This window comes from Pleurodeles waltl, chromosome 12 (genome assembly GCF_031143425.1).
Source record: "Pleurodeles waltl isolate 20211129_DDA chromosome 12, aPleWal1.hap1.20221129, whole genome shotgun sequence".
Taxonomy (NCBI): domain Eukaryota; kingdom Metazoa; phylum Chordata; class Amphibia; order Caudata; family Salamandridae; genus Pleurodeles; species Pleurodeles waltl.
The window spans coordinates 238,490,150-238,513,807 of NC_090451.1; the positions used below are offsets into that span (position 1 = coordinate 238,490,150).

General features: G+C 46.3%; 1 protein-coding gene across 2 annotated transcripts in view; it reads left to right on the forward strand.

Moving 5' to 3' along the window:
- Nucleotides 1-23,658, forward strand: part of LOC138267762 (IST1 homolog) — a 211,160-nt gene that overhangs the window by 108,809 nt on the left and 78,693 nt on the right. For both annotated transcript variants that reach the window (XM_069216951.1, XM_069216950.1), the window contains exon 4: nucleotides 715-799. In XM_069216951.1, the coding sequence (XP_069073052.1) occupies nucleotides 715-799 (85 nt within the window). The remainder of the gene's footprint in view (nucleotides 1-714; nucleotides 800-23,658) is intronic.

Sequence of the window (23,658 nt, forward strand, 5' to 3'; positions counted from 1 at the left end):
TGGAACTTGCGTGAAAGGTGGGACCTTAAATGTGTGAGCAGTAATTTGTGGGAGCTAGAGTGTAGAAGTAAGTGGAGTTGATTGGAAGTGGTGACTGAGAATGACTCATGGTTAATACTTATTGGTCAACAATTGAGTCAGTGGTGTTATGCATACATGGAGTGAAGCAATGGAAATGATGCTGAGTGGCTGTGTGTTAGTGGAAGTGGGGATAACTTGAATGCTTTGGGAATGAAGTAGAAATGGGGGATGTGATGTAGATAAGTTGAAGGTGATGGAAAATCAATGTGATGGGCACAGCGAGTGGGAAGATTGTAATAGGGAGGGGGTGGGAGTAGAGATGTCTTGTATTGTATGGGACGGAATGAGTAGGAAGCTATTATGGGGGAAAAAGTCAGTCATGATGTGAACAACGAGGAATGGGTTTGATGAATTAGGAGTTCATTCCGGGTATTGGTAGCAGGAACTGGTAGAGTCCACAGTAAATGCCAGTGCATTCCCACAATATGGGCCACTTTTGCTTGGACTCACCTGCCATGCTTGAAGTACAAGGCTGATATCAACATTATCCTGTGGTTCGTAGTTCAGCAGTGAGTGGAGATAGACCGCAGATGGAGGGGTATGTGTGGGAGGCAGGGTGTGGCTTGTGATACCCGGGGGCTATTAGAGATCCTGTTTGCTCTCCCTTTGAGTACTTCACTTTTCTCTTTCCAGAGAACTAGACCCCGGGCTGGCTGAAGCCATCTCTAGCCTCATCTGGGCAGCTCCTCGAATGCTGGAAGTGTCAGAACTCAGCGTTGTGAGTAACCTGTGGCAACAGTTTATTTATGTTTGTGGTTTTTAAAAGAACTGCAGCTTGGGGGTGGATCAAATATGGTAATGCTATTGTGTGCCTCAATACAGACTTGCGAAATCTACGGATTTGATCCCCGGTCATGTAATTTTGGATGACAGTGGATGTCTGCTCTCACTGCTTCCTCATGTATCATGTGTTGATGGGCACCTGTATGCTATTTTGTCAAAGGTCTCTGTCACCATACATCCAAGCACCCATGCAATTTTGTACAAGGAAATAAACACTATGTTATTGAATTTTTATCTTCTTTGTATGCTTGTCAGGGATGAAGTTGAAACCTTAACAAAAAGAATGTAGGCATGCAGTCCGGGGCAGCCTTTGCAGCAAGCTTGATGTGTAGTGAGATTGTGAGCATTTTGTCAGTAGCCCTCTAATGCAACTGTAACTGCATAAGCCTAGTTAATGAGAGCTTTGTTTTTAGAGGGATTGGGTGAAATATAGTTCCTTGGAAATCCTGGTAAGATGAGTTTTGTTTGTGATTTTGTAGTAGTATCTTGGGACACGTGTTATGGTAGCGCTGCTTTACCGGGGTTTATATGTGCAGCATATTAAAGTCATGTAATCTAGTTATTGTATGTGCTGATGTCATCATGTTTTAATTGGAAATAAATGTTGCTGTAGCTGGGTTGTATAATCAACATGGTGGAATTGAAAATGTATTGCACCAGAACTGTGCTTGGTGTGTTGTTTGTGAATGATGGTTTGAAGGAAAGTAAGTTTTTAGAAAAGCTATGTGTGCAGAAGTGTTTTTTGTGAATATGGTGCTGTGGGAATGCATCATTAAATGAAGCTGTGCTCAAATGGGAGTGACGTTTATTTTGAACATGATGTACTGGGAAATATTTTTTCAAATAATGTAAAATATATTAATGTATTTGTGTAATATGGTATTTCTTGGAAACCCATGTTTTCAATGGTTGAAGGCCACAGAGGTATTGTACACATGATACCAGGAAAAGGAGGGCATGGAAAGATGCTACTCAAAGCCAGAGTCGGCACTTAGGAATGGGTCAACATAGCAGGGCCACCTCACGCTATGTTGTCATGTAGAATAATTGCAATCGTGGGCTTTTATTTGCCAACCTAATGGATAATGGGTGCTGTAGTTTTGGGCTGCTTCCATTGAGCTATTTGGACTAACAGACCTGATAGCAATGACTTATAGGTAAACAGCTGAGGATCTGAAACAGTATCCATCATGACATGAACTGAGGTGGCCACTCTAGCCCAAAGAGCTTAGTGGGTAAATTTCCGCATTCCAAAACTGTTTCTGTAATACAGGCTGTTTCTGTCCCAGCTGTGTTGCATGATATTGTCGGATGCCCTGCTTCTAAAACCTTCTCTGTACAAATCCATTCATGTCTCTTACCCTCAACTGCTCTGACAGTGTTAGAATGCTGAAGTTTAAGTGGCCTACCATGCTGACATGGTTTGCCACACAAACATGCAGTACCCCAATCTCCTCTCCTGTCTATAATATATATTTTTTTTCAAATTGTTAATAGTGCATGACCAGTCTAATAGATTCTACAGAGTTGCTTATGCTGTATTTTCTAGACGTGTGACTTGCAAATAAGTCTTTTAAAATGCTAAATTTTAATAATTCACCTTTAATAAACTTAATCATTCTCACATTTTCTATTTCTTCACTTCCGCAAAGTCAGCCCCTCTCATATGTAAATAGCTATGTAGCTTGGCATTGATTTTTAAGTCCCATATCTCTTCCAGTGAGTTTCATCCCACATTACCAATTAAGCGGGTAATATGAAGACCAAGGTCTTGTGTATTGAGTGTTTGATACATGCTGTTGCCTCATTCCTAATTACACTAACGTTAGTGGGTGGAAATGTTATTGATGCTTGTGAAGGTATTTTGTTCAACCTGCAGCTTAAATCTGACCAGTTTCACCCTCCTCATATGTTTCATTCTTCCCTCATATACCGGAAGGCTATTCTCTGACATTGTCCCATAAATATTAGTTTAATTCAAAGAAACCCCCTCAATGTTTCATATTTCAGTGTTAAGCTTTTTTGGTAAAATTCAGTGTGTGGTCATTACCAAGTACTCAACCGGTTGTGATCTCTTGAACTCTGCCATAAATATCTTTATACTCAAATAGTTTTTATTGAGTTCTCAAGTTATAACATTGGTAGAGTTCTCATACATCACACAGGAACAGTAGCATCACTTTCTGGGTGCTAGTAAATATTACAGTTTCAACAGGGCACCTCGTTTATCAAGTGATCAAAATTAACAAAAGTAACCAAATCCATGAGTGAAGAATATATGGGTGCATTTTATGTGTAGTGTGAGGGTAGTTTGATCAGACTTGCTCCCTCCCCCCAATCCGGGACTCTCCAGGGTCAAACCCCACCTCCACAGTGGGGTTATATTTGAAAGAGGTGGAGCGCTCTGGTGCCCAAGTGTCTATATCTTCTAGGTGTTTCATAGTCCGAGCCTACTAGAGTTTGGCATTAAATTGAGCTATCGAGAGAGCAGCAGGCTTCTTCCATGCTGTCGCTACTGTCAACTTAGCTGCTCTCAGGCATAACCAGAGAATGGAACGGTCGCTTGAGGTTTGATGTTTAAGGGATTTGTCTTCTAAGCCCAAGAGAACACATCCTGGTATTTCTGGTATGGAGTAACCCAGCATTTCCTTAATTTGCGCCAAAATCTCAGACCAATACGGACAGATCTTGGGACTGTCCCACCATATATGGCGAAAATCCTCCAACAACCCACACCCTCTCCAGCACGTGTTAGGGACAATTCTCTTGAGTTTGGTGGGGTAAAGGTACCAGTAGTATAAAACTTTGCAATGATCCTCTCTCATCCCCATGGAATGATTGAACCTTGGGCTATCCCGCCATAGCCGTCGCCATCGATCATTAGAGATGTCCTCCCCCAGTTGCGTAGATCAGAATTCAATATGCCAGGAAAGGGCATTAGAAGAGGTGTCCGTTAAGAGCGCATATAGGGAAGAGATAACCCCCTTGTTCCCCTTGAATGTTTAACAAGCTTTTCAATTGAGGAAAGATCCCTTGTGGCCCCACATATCAGGTTGGCATACCCAATGTCATAGTTGTGCATAGTGGTATCTCTCTGATGTTGGTAGCCCAAAGTTCATTCGACAATTGTCAAAGGTGAGGATGTCCCACCTGTGGAACAAATCAGATATCATTAGGCAACCCCTTCCCTCCAACGATCAAAGAGCCCCAGGGTAAGTGCCAGTGGGAAGGCCGGATTAAAGTGGATGGGTGTGAATGGAGAGGGAAACCTGGCCCAGGCTCCTAGGCGATTCATGTTATCCCATACATCGAGGGTTGTTTTTGTAGGCATGCTTAATTACGCATTAATAGGTCGATCGCCCTTGGGTTTCCATAAAAGATGCCAGATGTAGCTGCCGACCATTGCGAGGTCAATTTGGAGCCAGTGTTTATATGAATCGCAGAGTGACCACTCCGTGATCACTCTCAACTGTGCTGCCTTGTAGTAGGAAGGGAATTCTGGGAGGGCTAGCCTTAGTACTCTATATGGGAGCCTGGCTTTGCTGAGAGTGTGCAATGTTGAGAGGAAGGCTCTCTCCACTGGAATAGGAAGGCCTTGAAATAAGTATAGGAAATGAGGTAATACTGCCATTGTAATGGCATGGATACGCCTTAGCCACGATAGGTAAAGGGGAGCCCAGCATTTAAATTCTACCCTAAGTTGCTGTAGTAGCAGGGGATAGTTGGCTTTATAGAGCTCAAGAGTCCTCGGGTGATCTTAATATCCAGGTATGTAAGTTCTTTCTTGACCCAGTGAAATGGAGTGGTACAGGCCAGCACTTCCATCTTGGCAGGTGGGAGGGTTAAATTAAGAAGGTATGATTTGGAAAGATTGATGCAGTACTCATCCACCCCTTGAAGCCTGACCAATTCCCACTGCAAAGTCTCAAGAGTGGTTGTCAGGGATGTCAAGGACAGTAGCACATCTTCCACAAATAAAGAAATCTTGTGGGTATGAGACCCAAATGTGATACCCTGGATCTCCCACTCCTGCTGCAGCCTTGCTGCTAAGGGGTCTATGGTGAAAGCAAACAGAAGAAAGGAGAGCGAGCACCCCTGACGTGTGACTTTCTCTAAGTGAAAAGGATCTGAGCTGACTCCAGGATCATGCTGATGTACCAAGACGGGCTGATGTACTTGGCTTGTACCATGGTGATAAATTGATCACTAATTCCAGAACTTTTCATGGTATGAAAAAGGAAAGACCAGTCCACTTGGTCAAATGCCTTTTCAGCATCCAGTGTTTCTAAAACTGACGGAATTTGTTTTTGAGTGGCTTTCCACCAGGTGAAACACCCAACCTAAATTGTTGTGAGTTTGCATCCCCTTGATAAACTCATACTGGTCCAGATGGATCAAGCCAGTAGGATGTCCTCCAGTCTGCTCGCCAATATCTTAGTGTACAGTATAACATCTTAATTTAAAAGAGCAATGTGTCTAAAGAGGAAGGACAATAATGTGGTCTTTCCTTGTAGTAGGGAGAACAGATAACAAGGCTTCACTCATAGAATGTGTGGCTCCCGTCCCTTTGTAGGTACACAGTGAAATTAAGTGGGGTACCAAGTCTGAGCTAAAAACTTTGTAAAATTGAGCTGTAAAGCCACCTGGGCCTGGTGGTTTGTGAAGTTTGAGAGAGGGTATTGCTAATCGGACTTCATCTTCCATGATTGGGCCACTTAAAGCTTAATTTTGATCGCCAGAGGTTTGTGGAAGGTTGTAAGGAAATGCCTCCTTGGCCTGGTTACCCCCTGACTTTTTGCATTTGCTGATGCCAAGTTATGATTTGAAAGTGTGCTGAGGCCTGCTAACCAGGCCCGAGCACCAGTGTTCTTTCCCTAACCTGTACTTTTGTTTCCACAATTGGCACACCCTGGCATCCAGGTAAGTCCCATGTAACTGGTACCCCTGGTACCAAGGGCCCTGATACCAGGGAACGTCTCTAAGGGCTGCAGCATGTCTTATGCCACCCTGGAAACCCCTCACTCAGCACAGACACACTGCTTGCCAGCTTGTGTATGCTGGTGGGGATAAAATGACTAAGTCGACATGGCACTCCCCACACTGTGCCATGCCAACCTCACACTGCCTATAGGTATAGATAAGTCACCCCTCTAGCAGGCCTTACAGCCCTAAGGCAGGGTGCACTATACCATAGGTGAGGGCATAGGTGCATGAGCACTATGCCCCTACAGTGTCTAAGCAAAACCTTAGACATTGTAAGTGCAGGGTAGCCATAAGAGTATATGGTCTCGGAGTCTGTCATACACGAACTCCACAGCACCATAATGGCTACACTGAAAACTGGGAAGTTTGGTATCAAACTTCTCAGCACAATAAAGGCACACTGATGCCAGTGTACATTTTATTGTAAAATACACCCCAGAGGGCATCTTAGAGATGCCCCCTGAAACCATACCCGACTACCAGTGTGGGCTGACTAGTTTTAGCAGCCTGCCACACACCAGACATGTTGCTGGCCACATGGGGAGAGTGCCTTTGTCACTCTGTGGCTAGTAACAAAGCCTGTACTGGGTGGATGTGCTTCTCACCTCCCCCTGCAGGAACTGTAACACCTGGCGGTGAGCCTCAAAGGCTCACCCTCTTTATTACAGCACCCCAGGGCACTCCAGCTACTGGAGTTGCCTGCCCCCTCTGGCCACGGCCCCACTTTTGGTGGCAAGGCCGGAAGAGATAATGAGAAAAACAAGGAGGAGTCACTGGCCAGTCAGGACAGCCCCTAGGGTGTCCTGAGCTGAGGTGACTCTGACTTTTAGAAATCCTCCATCTTGCAGATGGAGGATTCCCCCAATAGGATTAGGGATGTGCCCCCCTCCCCTCAGGGAGGAGGCACAAAGAGGGTGTAGCCACCCTCAGGGCTAGTAGCCATTGGCTACTAACCCCCCAGACCTAAACACACCCCTAAATTGAGTATTTAGGGGCTCCCAGAACCTAGGTAACTAGATTCCTGCAACCTAAGATGAAGAAGGACTGCTGAGCTGAAAAACTTGCAGAGAAGACAGAGACACCAACTGCTTTGGCCCCAGCTCTACCGGCCTGTCTCCCCACTTCAAAAGAACTGCTACAGGACGCGTTCCACAGGGTCCAGCGACCTCTGAAGCCTCAGAGGACTACCCTGCATCTAAAAGGACCAAGAACTCCTGAGGACAGCGGCTCTGCTACAAAGAAGAAACATCTTTGCAACAAAGAAGCAACTTTGAAAGAACACACGTTTCCCGCCGGAAGCGTGAGACTTTGCACTCTGCACCCGACGCCCCTGGCTCGACTTGTGGAGAACCAACACTACAGGGAGGACTCCCCGACGACTGCGAGCCCGTGAGTAGCCAGAGTTGACCCCTCTGAGACCCCACAGGGACACCTGCAGAGGGAATCCAGAGGCTCCCCCTGACCGCGACTGCCTGCTTCTAAGAACCCAACGCCTGGTAAGGACACTGCACCCGCAGCCCCCAGGACCTGAAGGATCCGACCTCCAGTGCAGGAGCGACCCCCAGGTGGCCCTCTCCCTTGCCCAGGTGGTGGCTACCCTGAGGAGCCCCACCCCCTTGCCTGCCTGCATCGCTGAAGAGACCCCCAGGTCTCCCATTGGACTACCTTGCAAACCCGACGCCTGTTTGCACACTGCACCCGGCCGCCCCCGTGCCGCTGAGGGTGTACTTTTTGTGCTGACTTGTGTCCCCCCCAGTGCCCTACAAAAACCCCTGGTCTGCCCTCCGAAGACGCGGGTACTTACCTGCTGGAAGACTGGAACCAGGGAACCCCCTTCTCCATTGAAGCCTATGCGTTTTGAGCACCACTTTGAGCTCTGCACCTGACCGGCCCTGAGCTGCTGGTGTGGTAACTTTGGGGTTGCCCTGAGCCCCCAACGGTGGGCTACCTTGGACCCAACTTTGAACCCTGTAGGTGGTTTACTTACCTGCAAAACTAACAAACACTTACCTCCCCCAGGAACTGTTGAAAATTGCAGTGTCCAGTTTTAAAATAGCTTATTGCCATTTGTGTGAAAACTGTATATGCTATTTTGCTAATTCAAAGTTCCTAAGTGAAATACCTTTCATTTAAAGTATTGTTTGTAAACCTTGAACCTGTGGTTCTTAAAATAAACTAAGAAAATATGTTTTTCTATATAAATACCTATTGGCCTGGAATTGTCTTTGAGTGTGTGTTCCTCATTTATTGCCTGTGTGTGTACAACAAATGCTTAACACTACCCTCTGATAAGCCTACTGCCCGACCACACTACCACAAAATAGAGCATTAGAATTATCTCTTTTGGCCACTATCTTACCTCTAAGGGGAACCCTTGGACTCTGTGCATGCTATTTCTTACTTTGAAATAGTACATACAGAGGCAACTTCCTACAAAGGTGAACTTCCTTAAGGTAGTGTAATTGATCTGCTGCGACTGGCTTGTCGGCTGTGTACAGTCATTTATAAAATTCTTTGAAGGCGTTTGCTTTATCCGCCTCTGTCCTTGCCACTTCCCCGCCCTCTATATTTATGTGAGTTAAACATTCTTTTTCTTGCTTTACTCTCAGTTGACGTGCTAGTCATTTTCCTATCTTGTTTCCTTTGGTGTAAGCCCCAGGCTTAAGACAAGGCATATTGAACTCTGCTCTGTTGCTGTCAATGGCATTCAGTTTCCCCCTGAGAACTGTTACCTTATGTTGGCCTTGTAAAGCTGGAGATTCTTTATGCGCCTGTTCTGCCATCTTGAGATCCCTCGCTAGTATCAGTCGCTGGGTTATTTGCTTAGATAGGGTTGACATGAGGGAAATACATTTGTCCCAAATAGCCACCTTGAAGGCATCCGAATTGTTGGAGATGTAGTGTCCTAGAGATTATAAAGGGTCAAAAATTCCCTTATGGTTTTGCGCAACTTGTTCCTAAACAGCCGGTCTACTGTATGTAGACGGTGTCCACATTATAGGGGCATGATCCAAAAGAGAGATAGGGTGGTACTCCAGTGACAGAATGGGGTGTATGAGAGATTGACTGATGAATGTATAATTGAGCCTGGAGTAGGTTTGGTGGGAGTGGGAATAAAAAGTGTATTCTCAGGTTTCTGGGTTAACGTGTCTTCATGCATCTACAAGCCCTATCTCTTGTATTGATCTTTTCAGGGCCTTAGGGAAGGTCCTGGTGTATGCCCATGTAAGGTGTGAGCTATCAATGTTTGGGTCACAGGTAAGATTGAAATCCCCTATCAGAATGATCTCTCCTTCAGCAAATTCTCCCACTTGTACTAGACAGGATTGTATGAAGGGACCCTGAGCTGTGTTTGTGGTGTAAATAATTTGCTATAGTGCAAGAGCGTCCTCCTATGCTCCCCTTGACCATTTAAAAATCTGCCTTCTTTGTCTCATTTGTACCCCGAAGGTTGGAACTTGAGGGAAGAATGAAAGAGCAGGGTCACCCCCTTGTGTTTAGTAGAGAGCGAGGATTTGTAGATCATGTGGTAGGACCTGTGGCGCAATCTATGATCTTCACTACGTTTTGATGAGTCTCTTGTAGCACCTCTGTATCATACCTGGCATCCATAATATATTTCCACAGTTAGATGCATGGCAGGAGAGCTCAAGCCTCTCACATTGCATGTTAACATTGTCAACACCATATTGTTCCTTTATAGGCAGAGTTGTTGTATCTCTCTTCTCCAACATCTCCCCCCGCATGCTCTTTTGCCCCCCTACTTACTATAGACCTCAAACTTGAGCCCCCACACCACTGTTCTTATGTTCTCCTGTGAAGAGACACTCATGAATAATAACTGCAAATAATAAAGTTGAACTGTTGGGGATACCAATCCCCTAACATAACTGGTCATAACTTTGTAACACAGCAGGTGTTCAAGTCACTTCCTGCCAAAGCTTTTGCAATTGAGGTTTCATTACAGCACCTGTGGAGTAAGGAATGCCTAGATAGAGCTCCACCTAATAATGGACTGTTTCACAGCGCATCTTAAGTATATAGTAGAGATCCCCAAGCCCGGGAGAATCCTCTGCATAGTTCATAGTCTAAGTGGCCCATGCGGGCAGATTCTGTAAAGGATATTATCAAGACACACCAGTATCGGGAGTCAGTCACAAATTATTTAGAAGGGTCAGATTCCCCCAGCCCCATTTATTTCCATGCTTCTTTGGACGCCTCTGAGGGAGCCATGGACCTTTGTTCGATTCCACCAAGGGGCCAGCACGAGGGAAGTCCTGGGGCCCATCCGCTCCATTGCAGTCTGAAGGTGATAGACCCACTAGGTTCACTGCTTCCTTCATGCCTGTAAAATGGTGTAGTTTACTCTGGTAGACAAAGGCAATACCAAATGGAAAAGTCCATCTGTATTTGATGTTGTCCTTCCAGAGTTTGTCCATATCAGCCTCAGCTGAAGTTGTCTTGCGAACGTGGCTGGTGCAATGTTCAGGTATAGAGAACAGTTTGCACCCTGGAAGGAGACAGTGTCAGTTTTCTGAGCTGCTTGTAAGATGGCGTCTTTGACCTTAAAGGAGTGCAGCTTCACCAGGACATTACCGGGCTGCCATCAGTCGTCAGCACTTGTGGACCCACATGATTAACCCGCTCTAATTTAGTTTCAACCTGCTGATCTCCCAAAAGTTCTGCAAATAGCCCAATCACAAATGCTTCAAGATCGAGTTCCTCTGCTCCCTCCTCCAGATTCTGGATGCAAACATTGTCACGTATAGACTGATTTTCGAGATCTTGGCATTTCAGAAGTGTAGTGCAAGGTTCTCCTGGGTTGGGATGGAAGAGTCCTCCAGTGCCCCTAACCGCTGTTCCAAGGATAGGTATTTCGATTTTAGATGCAACGTGCAAACCCCCACTGAATCCACATCTTGCTGTAGTGTCATCAGTCTGGTCATGAGGTCCGATCGAGGAGCAGCCAAAGAGGTGGCCTTGTTTGATTGAAAATATTTTTGGAGTTCTATTTTGAAATCCGGTAGTGAGGCTAGGAGATCTTCCCTTGTCAGTTCCATAGTGTCTCTCTTGGGGGGTCGTTGTGTGTTTCCCTAGCCTCCGCATGTTGAAAGTAGCTGGATACCTTGTTATGTTTTGTTTTTTTGGGTGGCATGTAGGACAACAGCAGAGGTTCAAGATCAAAGGATTGGGCACAACTAGGTGGTGGGTATAATGATTATGAGTGTCGTCTTTGCAGCTTCATCCCCATATCAGGTATGTCACTGTCCTCCCAAGTGCAAGTGGCTATTACATCTATATTCCTGGGGAAATCACTGCTTTGTGTGGATGCTCAGCCATTTCGTCTGCCAGCAGGAGGAGCAGGGCTGGAGTGCTACCGTAAAGGTTATTACCCCATCTCCCAGGAGGCTGTTCTCCCACTTGGACACGGAAGTGGTACCAAGCTTTCCTTAAACCAAGAAGGCTCTGTTTCATGTCGTGTCAGCTTATGGGTGAGTTAAAAACATCCGGATGGCTAATAAATTGCAGGTGGAGCAGACGTCAGAGGCATCAGTCAGATAATGTAAAAGCTGGTGCTTTATAGTCCTAACTGACAACCCTGATGGGCCTTAGTGAAGTTTTGAAGACCGTTGGGCTTGGGAGTTGGGGAAGCCGATGGACTCATTCTACCTTCTTCGGCTGGAGCTTCCCCACCGGCGCCATCCTAACGCCAGGCGTGGTTTCTAAAGTTGCCAGCCAGACCCGAAAGGGTAGCAGTGCCCCCCCCGTGAGCTGTCACTCCTCCAATGTTTTAGGAGGACGGGGAGGACCGTTCGCGCTAGCCGCTCTGTCGCGCCCCCACTCACCAAAATCTGTGTAATGCAAGTAGTGGCGGCTGTGGCTCAGTGGCCCGTGCCGCAAAAGACTGCAGTCTTGATCCAGTAGCTCCTGTTCGTCACTCGTCTCAGTTCAGGCAACTCCGCCGGGGCACACATGAGCACTGGCCCCAGCGCCCTTTCAGTCCAGTGCCATTGGTGTCTGGCATGTCCTGCTGCCCCGATTTGCTAAAGCCATGTGGCAGTGCTCGGGTGGATTAGTTCCACATGGTCAAGATGGCTTGTCACACCCCCCCCCCCCCCCCCCCATAAATCTCTTTATACAAAAATTGAAAAGGGGAAAGATTGGTAAAACCGACACTACTAATCTGCCACTCACTCATAGTAAATGAAAATCCTCTGTAGTAATGACAAACTCTGCTGTGTACAGTCAGGTTGTATTGACCAGACAATTTCAGTTCGGCTGTTATTTAAGTTGACATTACCCTGGGTCCTTGCTGGCAAAGGAAGGAATTCCAAAGTTGCCTTTGTAGCTGATTGATTCTTTTGTGATCATCCCCTTTTGAAACTTTCTAAAATAACTGTTTTCAAATGATTAATTTAACCTGTTTGCAACCTTTTTTCTGTTGTTTGGTCACTGCTAATCTTAATTTAGTTTCTAGTAATCCAAACACCAGCAGTCTGTCTTCTCTTTGACAAAACGTTATCCTTGTCTTTCAAGGCTCTGAGATCTGTTTCATTCCTTTAAAGACTCGTGTATAAGTGAATGACCCCTAATGTTTTCAGATTATAGGCACAGTAATGTTTTATATCTACTTTATTTCTTGTGCAATCTGTGTTGATTTTGTTCATTACTTGACTATAGGTATGTAACTCTAGCTTTGACTTCATATATTTTACCTTTAAATTATTTTAGAAGATAAATTTATAAAGCTATTTTGATATACCTCTATCTTTCATTTATTTGCAACAGTATCAAGGTACTGCTAGGGTTTCTGGAACATAAATTGGCTCTTTCACAATGGGTTTCTATTGCTCTCTTCCCTCCCTCTTTCTTTCTGTTTTTCGAACTCTTCTTGAAATCACTCTCCCAAAGCATGTCCCAACTACCAATCTCGTGGGACGTCGAGCTTGAACAAGTCAGCCTTCAAGATGGACCAGTCTTCATTATCAAATTATACTTTGAGGTCAACAAAGGCCCTAAACAGCCTAACTTTATTTAGCTGGATGTATTTGATTATAACTAACATCAAATTAAATCCTTATTCAGTGGTTCCTATTGATGGTTTCAAACCTGCTTGTAAATCCAGTATTCTTGGGTGCTTCACAATAAATGTTGTTGATTACAAAGTAGTAGCTTCCCACAATGTCAAGAAGGAATATTGGGTGGCAGCTTGATAGTAATATCATATAATCTTCTTTTATATGGGAATTATTACTGCCCCTCACAATGATTTAGGGATCCCATGTGGTTTGTAGCTAGGACTGAAAAAGTGTCTGTTGGGAACCGCCCATAGTTCACAATCGTAAATAAAAAGCCCAGCAACACTTAATCACAAACTGGTGCATTCCATTTTCAATGAAATGGAAGCACCTTTAAAATCTCTAATGGAGTAAATGTTTTGTATAGCCATGTACAACTTGGAGAATGGGTTATGTCGGATGTAACCGATTCAAGCACTCCAATTACGGCCTCAGGGTAAATGTTAGTATAATGAAAAACCAAGCTTCCCTCAAAGATGCTATAATCGATGCATGGAGATTGGTCCCTTATGCCAGTTGCAGTCAATCACCAAAATCCTACCAGATGTTTATCTGTTATAGATTGTCACAATGAATGCCAATCCCTTTCAATAGGTAACCTTTCTTGAGAGAGATTAACTACGTATAATCTTTCTTGTGTCGTGAAAGGCGGGAACCGAAGTGGTTTTCATGTTTAATTAATTTAAAGAGACCTTTTCTTGGCCTCGTGCACTCCCCATCAAACCAGTTATTGAGGCTGTATTTATTTTCTTGCTGGTTTAGATAGATCATTTCTTGTAAGGCCCACTAATGGCTCAAGAACTTCAAAAATAGGTAAAACGCTTTTTTATTAGGCAAGGATTACTGTAATCTCTCACAAGTCTGTTCCATTTTATACGGATAAAATTAACATTGGTGAATGGGCTGCTCGGATAATTAGGAGGCTAACCAGAAAATCCAGAAGCTGTGAGGATCTACGTTGGCTTGTCAATACCTGCAGCGATCAAATTGTCATCACTCTGTAGCCTGGTAGTGACAGTGAAATGTTTAAGTCTCAGCTCTCGACTTGACAACAACATAAATAATACTTGATTTTGTATTCCGTCTATCAAGAATAGATACAACAGGAATATTTGGGGGCAGTCCTACCATTTGAGCCCTGCGAGTAAAGGTTCATGGGGGACCAGTCACCTATTGATGACACCTTGGTGATTTTAAGAAACATTTTCTCTTCCTGTGGTCAACAGGGCTCCACTCATTGACCCTAATTACATACCGTGTCAATTTCCTGACAGGTAGACCTCCGTTTACTACTTCATCCACTCAAGCATTGCAATTTGAAATGGCCTCAATACTGCATTCTCCACTTCAAGTTTGGGTATGTGGTTGAAATCTCAACAGCACAGATTCTCAGGCTATATTTTCAGTTATAATCTACAGAGGTCGTCTAGCTCTTTTTCCCAGCATATTGTACACAAACAGCAAAAAACTTTATTTTGCTTGGTTGTTTTATAATTCTTCATCATTCTTGCTTGTTTAACACATTCGAGCCATATAAATTAGAGTACACTGTTCCATACTATTCTGACATCCTAGGAGACCTGAAGTCTCAGGAGCAACATATCATCACCACATTTTGCAATGTAGCAACTTGCTTTGTGGAGTGGAGACCCCAAATTATGTCTGCAAATTCTTAAATACATTTCCATTTCATTTACTGCATTGTTTTTTCATTCTTACGTATGTTAACATCGAATGCATACCATTTAATTTTGATATTTCTCATGTATTTAGGGATATCCTGGCAGATCACTTACCCAAGTGTAGATTATGTACTGAATAACACAATTAGAACCATTGTTCTGTTTCCTTGCTACCTAGATTCCTACTGGTTCAGGATTCCTCCACTTAGTGTGTAAATATTAACAGATGAAATGACAACAGGGTCCACTGCAGCGACCAGAGCTGTCACCATGACAGGGGCCACAGCAGAGACCACAACTATGACCACAGCTGCCCCTTTTGCAGCGCCTAGAGCAGCAATGATAGCTGCTACCACATTGAGAATAGTAGCAGAAGCCACAGCATGACTCGAGGTGTTACCACTGTAGTTACTACAACAACCAGAACAGGACCGCTTTACCACCCTGTAGTGAAATGGGTTCCTTTTTGAACTTCTGATTTTTGGACTTTTTACTGTGGATTAGTCTCATTACTCTAGTCTTACCCACTGTAATCACATGGTTGTTGGACTCTGTGTGTCTATGGACAGTGTCTGCTTTTTAGGATTAGGCTTCTGTGGAGCAGCTAGGGTGAGGGGCACTTGACTGGTTACTTGTGTGCACATGTGTGCGAGCTGCACATCTGAGACTACCATCATGCACAGCCAAAGAATTGCGCACAGGTAGCCTGGCACAGAAGAGACTCTGCAAGGTTAGATGTTGACCTGGGTTAGGCCTTATAATATTAGTTAGCACTCATAGGTAAGGTTGTAGGGTTTACTGGCTTATCTGCAATGTCACTGTATTATACACATAAGTGAAAACCTACCTTAACTTGCAGTTCCTTTAGGCCTGCAAAGTCCAGTAAGGTATCAAACTTAGGTGAAACATGTACACCAAGATTGACTATGCAGGTCCCAAGAACCTACAGTACACCTTATGGGTAGTCCAGAACTGTCATATTTCTCTGTCTTAGCTCAGTATCTGATTCACGTCACCCTGCTGGGTCAAGTTAACTATTCTGCTCTCCAGCAGAGGAAATATGTGCCTATTCACACAAAAGGAGCAATTAAGAGTGCTTCACTCGGCTCCTGACGGGGAAAAAGGTTAGAGAGGAAAGTCTGCATCTGGCAATTATCTGTCACACTGTGCCAGGCCCAGTGAACAAAGGAGGAAGCCCAGTCATCTGGACCCAACACAGGAGGGGGCTCCCTTTTGACATTTTGGTGGGAAAGTCCCTAGTAGTCATGTCAGCCAGGGATGGATGATGCACGCTGGGATTGGTTAGGGTTGCTTGGCATCTAGAACATTCTACCCCACCTTAAAGAAGGGACAGGGTTGATCTTGAAATTGAAAAGCAGCTGGAAGGACAAACCCGCTGATGCCCTAATGGTCAAAGGAACCCTAGCTCGAGCAATGGCGCACATGGGGCTGCTCTGCACGTTCAGAAAAAACCCCGGGGTGGGCCAGTGCCGGGGATCAGTGCAAGCATTATTAATCTTTAATGTCTAGGGAGTGGGTGTGCATGTGCCCTCCCTCCCCAGAGTCTTGCAAGGCCCAGGTAACCCATCTCCCGGGCCGGTGTATGAAGAAATGAGGCCTGGGGTGCCATCCTCGGTCCCTGAAGATGAAGGAAGTGTCCCTGGACCCCATCCTGTCGACGCGCCTGGATCAAGCACAGCGCCACCCCCCCGGTCCGCTAGACCCCTGCACCTTCAGATGCCGCTACACGGCCAACCAACTCAACGCCCTCAACCCCGGCAGCATCACAGCATGCTCCCAGTCCTCACCAAGGAAAACCTGCAGATTCACCTGCGACAAAACAACAAAACCAACAAAGACCGAAACTAACCACCTCCACTGCATACTCCTCAACACCCGCTCTGCACGCAAGCACACCATCGAGCTCTGGGACCTGCTCGACTCCACTGCCCCAGACTTAGCCTTCCTGACCGAAACCTGGTGGAACGACTCCTCTGCGCCCGACATGGCAATAGCCATCCCAGACGGCTACAAGATCATCCGTAGGGACCGCAACAACTGAATCGGAGGAGGCATAGCCATCGCCCACAAATCCTCCCTCAAGGTCGACACCAACACTGACGACTCCCTCAAGGCTGGCGAACACCTACACTTCCGCATCCACACCGACCCCAACACCACTCTCCGAGGAAAGCTCATCTACAGACGCCCCAGGACCCGGAGCACCATTCAGCGAATCCCTCGCCGATCTCACCAGCACCCACGCACTCACCTCAATGGATTACATCCTCCTCGGGAACCTAAATTTCCACCTGGAGAACAACAACAACACCAACTCCACTACTCTGATCGACAACCTCACCAACCACGGCCTCAGACAACTCGTCAACACACCAACCCACATCACCGGCCACGCGCTTGATCCCATCTTCTCCTCAAGCGCCCACATCACCTTCAACCATACCACCGTACTCCACAGGACCGACCACCACTGCATCCACTTCACCTACAAGAAACATACCGAGCACCATTCCACCCAACAACCACCCCGCCGATGCTGGAGCAAAGTTACGGAAGACCGGCTTACCAACACCCTTGCCCAGAACCCACCCCCCCAACTCCACCAACCCAGACACCGCCGCCCACAACCTCACCCTATGGATCAAGGACTGCGCCAACACCCTCGCGCCACTCAAAAAACCACAGAGAACCAAGCCAGAAGAAAAGCCACCTGGTTCACCTACGAGCTCCTAAACTCCAAACGCGACTGCCTGAAGCTAAAAAAGGAATGGCTCCTCAAACGCACACCTGACAGCGTCACAGCCCACAAGGACGCCACCCGCAAGCACCACCAACTCATCAGACAAGCCAAACGATCCCACTTCAAAGACCGCCTGGACAACAACGCACACGACAGCAAAGAGCTCTTCAGCATCCTGAAAGAACTCTCCAACCCCAGCGCCAACGTAAACGACACCCCCCATCCCAAGAACTCTGCAACGCACTGTCCACCTTCTTCCACCGGAAGATCACCGACATCCACGACACCTTCTACGCCACTCCCACGCCAGACCCCACCCCGAACACTCCACCTGTGCTAACCACCTGACCTCCTGGACCAACGTAAACGACACAGAGACACGTAAGATCATTAACTCCATCCACTCAGAATCTCCGTCAGACCCCTGCCCCCACCACGTATACAAAAAAGCCGACTCCACCATCGCCCCCCAACTACGGAAGGTCATTAACATCTCCTTCGAAACAGCAACTTTCCCTGAAAAATGGAAACACACCGAAATACGCGCCCTCCTCAAGAAGCCCAAAGCAGACCCCAACTACCTCAATAACTTCCGACCCATCTCCCTGCTCCCTTTCCCAGCAAAGGTGATTGAAAAAATCATCACACACAACTAACCAGCCACCTCGAAGACAACGACATCCTAGACCCCTCCCAGTCTGGCTTCAGATGAAACCACAGCACCGAAACCTCCCTTCTTGCCACCACAGACGACATCAGATGCCAAATGGACAATGGCGAAACATCAGCCCTCATCCTCCTGGACCCATCTGCTGTCTTCGACACAGTCTGCCACTGCACCCTGAAATCACGCCTCCATGAAACCGGAATTCAAGGAAAAGCCCTCGACTGGATCAACTCATTCATCTCCGGCAGAACCCAGAGAGTCCGCCTCCCCCCCTTCCGCTCCGAAGCCACCAACATCATCTGTGGCATCCCCCAAGGCTCATCCCTCAGCCCGACGCTGTTCAACATCTACATGGCCCACCTCGCACAAGTGGCCCGACAACAAAATCTCAACATTCTCACCTACGCCGACGACACCCAGCTCATCCTCTCACTCACCAAAGACCTGCGCACCGCCAAAACCAACCTCCACGAGGGGATGAAATCCATCGCTGAATGGATGAGAAACAGCTGTCTGAAACTGAACTCGGACAAGATGGAGGTCCTCATCCTCGGACCCACCCCCTCCGCCTGGGACGACTCCTGGTGGCCCACCGCACTTGGAACCCCACCGACACCGTCCGACCATGCTCGCAACCTGGGCGTCATCCTAGACTCCTCCCTCACCTTGTCTAAACAGGTCAACGCAGTTTCCTCCTCCTGCTACACCACACTTCGCATGCTCCACAGAATCTACAAGTGGATCCTGACAGAAACAAGAAGAACAGTGACACAGGCCCTCGTCAGCAGCAGGCTGGACTACGGCAACGCACTCTACACAGGCATCCCAGCAAAAGAGCTACTACGCCTCCAACGCATCAAAAATGCCTCCGCCCAGCTGATCTTCGATGTACCCCGCCACAGCCGCACCTCCCACCACCTGAGAAACCTTCACTGGCTCCCCGTGGACAAAAGGATCACTTTCAAGCTTCTTACCCACACTCACAAAGCGCTCCACGACACCGGAACAGCCTACCTAAACAACAGACTCAGCTTCTACACCCCCACCCGTCAGCTCCGCTCCACTAACCTCGCCCTTGCTGTCGTCCCCCGCATCCGAAGAAAGACCTCCGGCGGCAGATCCTTCTCATACCTCGCCGCCAAAACCTGGAACACCCTCCCCACCAACCTGCGACAGACTCAAGACCTACTCACCTTCTGAAGACTCCTCAAGACCTGGCTCTTCGACCAGTAACAACAGCCACCCCCCCCCACCCCCCCCCCCCCCCCCCAGCGCCTTGAAACTCTCACGGGTACGTAGTGCACTTTATAAATCCAATGATTGATTGTTTGATCCCCCAGCATATTTAAAATTCGGGCCGCCGATGGGGTAAGAGGAAGGTGGAGAACAGTTACACCCCTCAGTGACTGTGAGCTAGCCCCCATTCCCAGTGCCCGAGTCTGGAGGGAGCAGGGCAGCCACTGTGAGTCCAACAGGGAGAATGTAGTTGCCGGATCCCACACAGGCAGACAACAGAGCTGTCTGGACTGAAAGCTGGCTGGGCAGTGTTGGTGTGGGCTCCCTGTGCTGCCCCAACAAAAATGCACGTCAAGGCATCCCTGGTGGGACCAGGCTCTCAGAACAAAGGAATCAAAAAAGAAAAATGCACCCAATGCAAGGCTACACACCAGTAAACAAAGTGGCTGAGCAACTCATACCATATGCACACTCCATGGAGGGTGTAGAATCCCAAAAAGCCCCGCAGGCTGTTTTTTGCTCAAAAGGTGTTTCCTTGTGATGGTCCCGGGAGGGAAGGGGCACTGCTAAAGCTTTAAAAGAGAGCTGTGGGGCCTAAAGGAGTTTCAGCAGCCCCCCCCAAAGGAAATATGAAAAGTGACCCAATGTTTGCAGGGTTAAGAAATCAATGACTCCCAAATTTTTGATCAACGTTTTAAACACTCCTAAGGCTGGAACTTATGTTGTATAGACTTGGAATGCGGGGACCTCTGGAGGGTGGTCATAAGGCTTTATGTGGCCTATACTGGTTCAATAATGACACAGACACATATCTTCTTTGACAATGGTGTATTTAATAATGTATTACTGATTTGGTTTATGATTCATATTGCAATGCTTTATTGATAATAATAATTGCATGTAAAACATGATAAAACATGGTTACTGATTTCTGTGATAGACTATTTTTGATTTTTGATTCTTAGTCTTTTAGTGTGGTGACCCTGACACAACCAATAGGCCTGCTCTATTCAAAGTACTACTGTATGGTAATGTGCTATCTGGTACAAATGGGGGTTACTGTGATTTTTGAGGGTCAAAAGTGATTTCAGAATGTCACAAAGTATTTCCATCAACCTTTTGTATATATTTGTAAATTACTGTGTAGTACTGAGTAGTGTGTGTAATAAATGTACTTTTCCTTTTCCATAGAAAAAATACTGACTGAACAATAATTTTAGTGTTATTGCTGCATGCTAGCGAATGGTGATTACTAGCTCATGCTACCTCCCCTGAATAGGCCTTGGGCTGCTCTGCTTCGCTGCCATGAGAGAGTCCAGTGCTACAATGAGGGTATAATTGTGGACCTATTACTTTCACAGGGCTCACATCTTGGTTAGCTAATAACTCTGTTTCCTTACACAACCATCGCTGCCACCACAGGGACAACAACAGTAGCAATCAAGCTTCTGCTACAGCATGTACCTCAAGTGGCCACAACAGTAACCAAATAGCTGTGCAAAAACCACAAGTGATGGATGGAATGCTTGAATTAATCTCAGCCACTGACAAATGCTCGGGCCACATCCCAATCCATCCAAACTGAGGTGGCATGGTGTGCAAAATAATGATGAATTGGGTGCAGCCTGACAAATTACCAGTGGCTGAGATTAAATCAAGCATTTAATCCATCACTTTTTTTGTACATTTTAGTGTGTCACCCTAATTGGGACGGGTATGCCCAGATGTGGGTCCCATGCACAATGTATCACTGGAACCAAGCAGTACCTGGCTGATATCCCCTATAACTAGAGCAAAACCAGTCCTGGGTTGCTTGTGTTCCAGTTCTGGAAGGACCTGGCTTGGCAGTTCGGGCTACACTGTTTCGATTGGAGATTTGTCAAGAGTGATTTGCATATAGCTGGATCCAGACTGAGGTGACATGGAGTGCAAAATAATGATGGATTGGGTTGAGGCCCAGAGTTATCAGCAGTGGCTGTGATTAATACAAGCACCACAAGCACTCCTACAGCTGCAGATGAAATAATTGTTGCAAATACATCAGAGACAACAGCACCAAACAAATATCCCAATAGCACGTCCAGCCCAGTAGTGTGGCAATGTTCCTGTGGACTCTAATGCAAGCAAAGACAAAAGGCCACACTGTATTGACTTCTCAATCACTTAACCGACCTGTAATTCTCTCTTTTTTCCACCAGCACCAGCCATTTATAAACCAGCCTCATGTGTAGGGGATGAAGAGTAGAAAAGGGGCAGGTATTGGTCATGGCAGCTCATTCAATCTGAAAGTAGAGCCATAGCCTGGGGAAATGCTTGAGTTCCAGAACAGCCAGTTCAGCCATATTTTCGGAGACTGCATTGTGTAAGGGCAGGCACAGTCCTTTCAGGTGTGAGTGACTACTCCTCCACTCCCCTCCAGCACAGATGGCTAATCAAGATATGTAGGCTACACCCTAGACCCCTTTGTGTCATTGTCTAGAGGAGAGGTGTGAACAGCCCATCTGTCAAACTGACCCAGATGGGGAATCCACAAACAGGCAGAGTTACGTACTGGATTAAGCAAGAAAATGCCTACTTTCTAAAAGTGGCATTTTCAAACTAACAATCTAAAAAACAACTTCACTAAAAGATGTATTGTTAAATTGGGAGCTCAAAGACCCTAAACCCAACATTTTTATCTGCTCTGAAAGAGAATCTGAGCTTTATGGATATTTAAAGCCAGCCCCTATGTTAACCTATGAGAGAGATAGGCCTTGCACAGTGAAAAACTAATTTGGCAGTATTTCACTGTTAGGACATATAAAACCCACTAGTATACGTCCTACCTTAAACATACACTGCACCCTGCTAATAGGGCTACCTAGAGCCTAACTTAGGGATGCCTTACATGTAGTAAAAGGGAATGTTGAGGCCTGGCAAGTGGGTACACTTGCCAAGTCGAATTGGCAGTTTAAAACTGCACACACAGACACTGCAATGTCAGGTCTGAGTCATGTTTACAGGGCTACTAATGTGGGTGGCACAACCAGTGCTGCAGGCCCACTAGTAGCATTTAATTTACAGGCCCTGGGCACCTCTAGGGCACGTTATTAGGGACTCATTAGTAAATCAAATATGCCAATCATGGATAAACCAATCCACAGTACAATTTATATGGGGAGCACTTGCACTTTAGCACTGATTAGCAGTGGTAAAGTGCGCAGAGACAATAAACCAGCAAAAACAGAGTCCAAAACTAGGAGGTCAGAAGGCAAAAAGACAGGGGAGACACGCTAATAAGCTGCAAGGTCTAACAGCATCTCACAAGTTCTGGACTGGAGAGCAGCAGTGCTTGTTTACCTCAGGCACTGGGACATTAGGGTACAAAATGGCAAGCTTGGTTCACACATTATTTAACAGATACAGAGCAGGGAAAGTGGCCTGCAAACTCACAGAATAGGTGTTACACAGACATCAGCAGAGTAAATATACTTTACAGAACAGATATGGCACTAGGCCATAACAGTGCAACATTCATCACTTGGTTAGTAAAGGCAGAGCACACACAACATCAAAGCCAGCTTTCCTGATGCATAGAAAAAAAGAAAACAGCAGCAGGAGTGTAAGGATCTTCACACATACACAACAGAAACAGCAAAAGCAGCAATTTAGACTTCACTCCTGCACACAGAATGGATGGACTACTGGATGACAACTGTAATCGCTTTATTCATAAAGAACACAGATATAGTATAGTCAGCAGCAGGAACAGCTAAGCTTTCACCAAGTCTAGAAAATGTAAACCATGTGCTGGAATACTGCAAGATTCATTTATGATTAGAAACAGCACCATAAGGGCAGCACCAGCTCAAGCTTCCCTTGTATTCTCAACAGCTACAGGGAGATGTAGCAATAGTGCAAGCGTCCCTCATACACTCAACAGGTACAGGGAGGTGCAGCAGTAGTGCAAGCTTCCCTTGTATACTCTACAGGGAGGTTCAGCAATAGTGCAAGTTTCCTTATGCACTCAGCAGGTACAGGGAGGTGCAGCAGTAGTGCAAGCTTCCCTTGTACACTCAACAGGTACAGGGAGGTGCAGCAATAGTGCAAGCTTCCCTTATACACTCAGCAGGTACAGGGAGGTGCAACAATAGTGCAAACTTCCCTCGTATACTCCACAGGTACAGGGAGGTGCAGCAATAGTGCAAGCTTCCCATGTATAATCCACAGGTGCAGAGAGGTGCAGCAATAGTGCAAACTTCCCTCATGTACTCCACATGTACAGGGAGCTGCAGCACTATTTCAAGCTTCCCTCGTAAACTCCACAGGTATAGGGAGGTGCAGCAGTAGTGCATGCTTCCCTCGTATACTCCACAGGTAAAAGGAGGTGCAGCAATAGTGCAGATT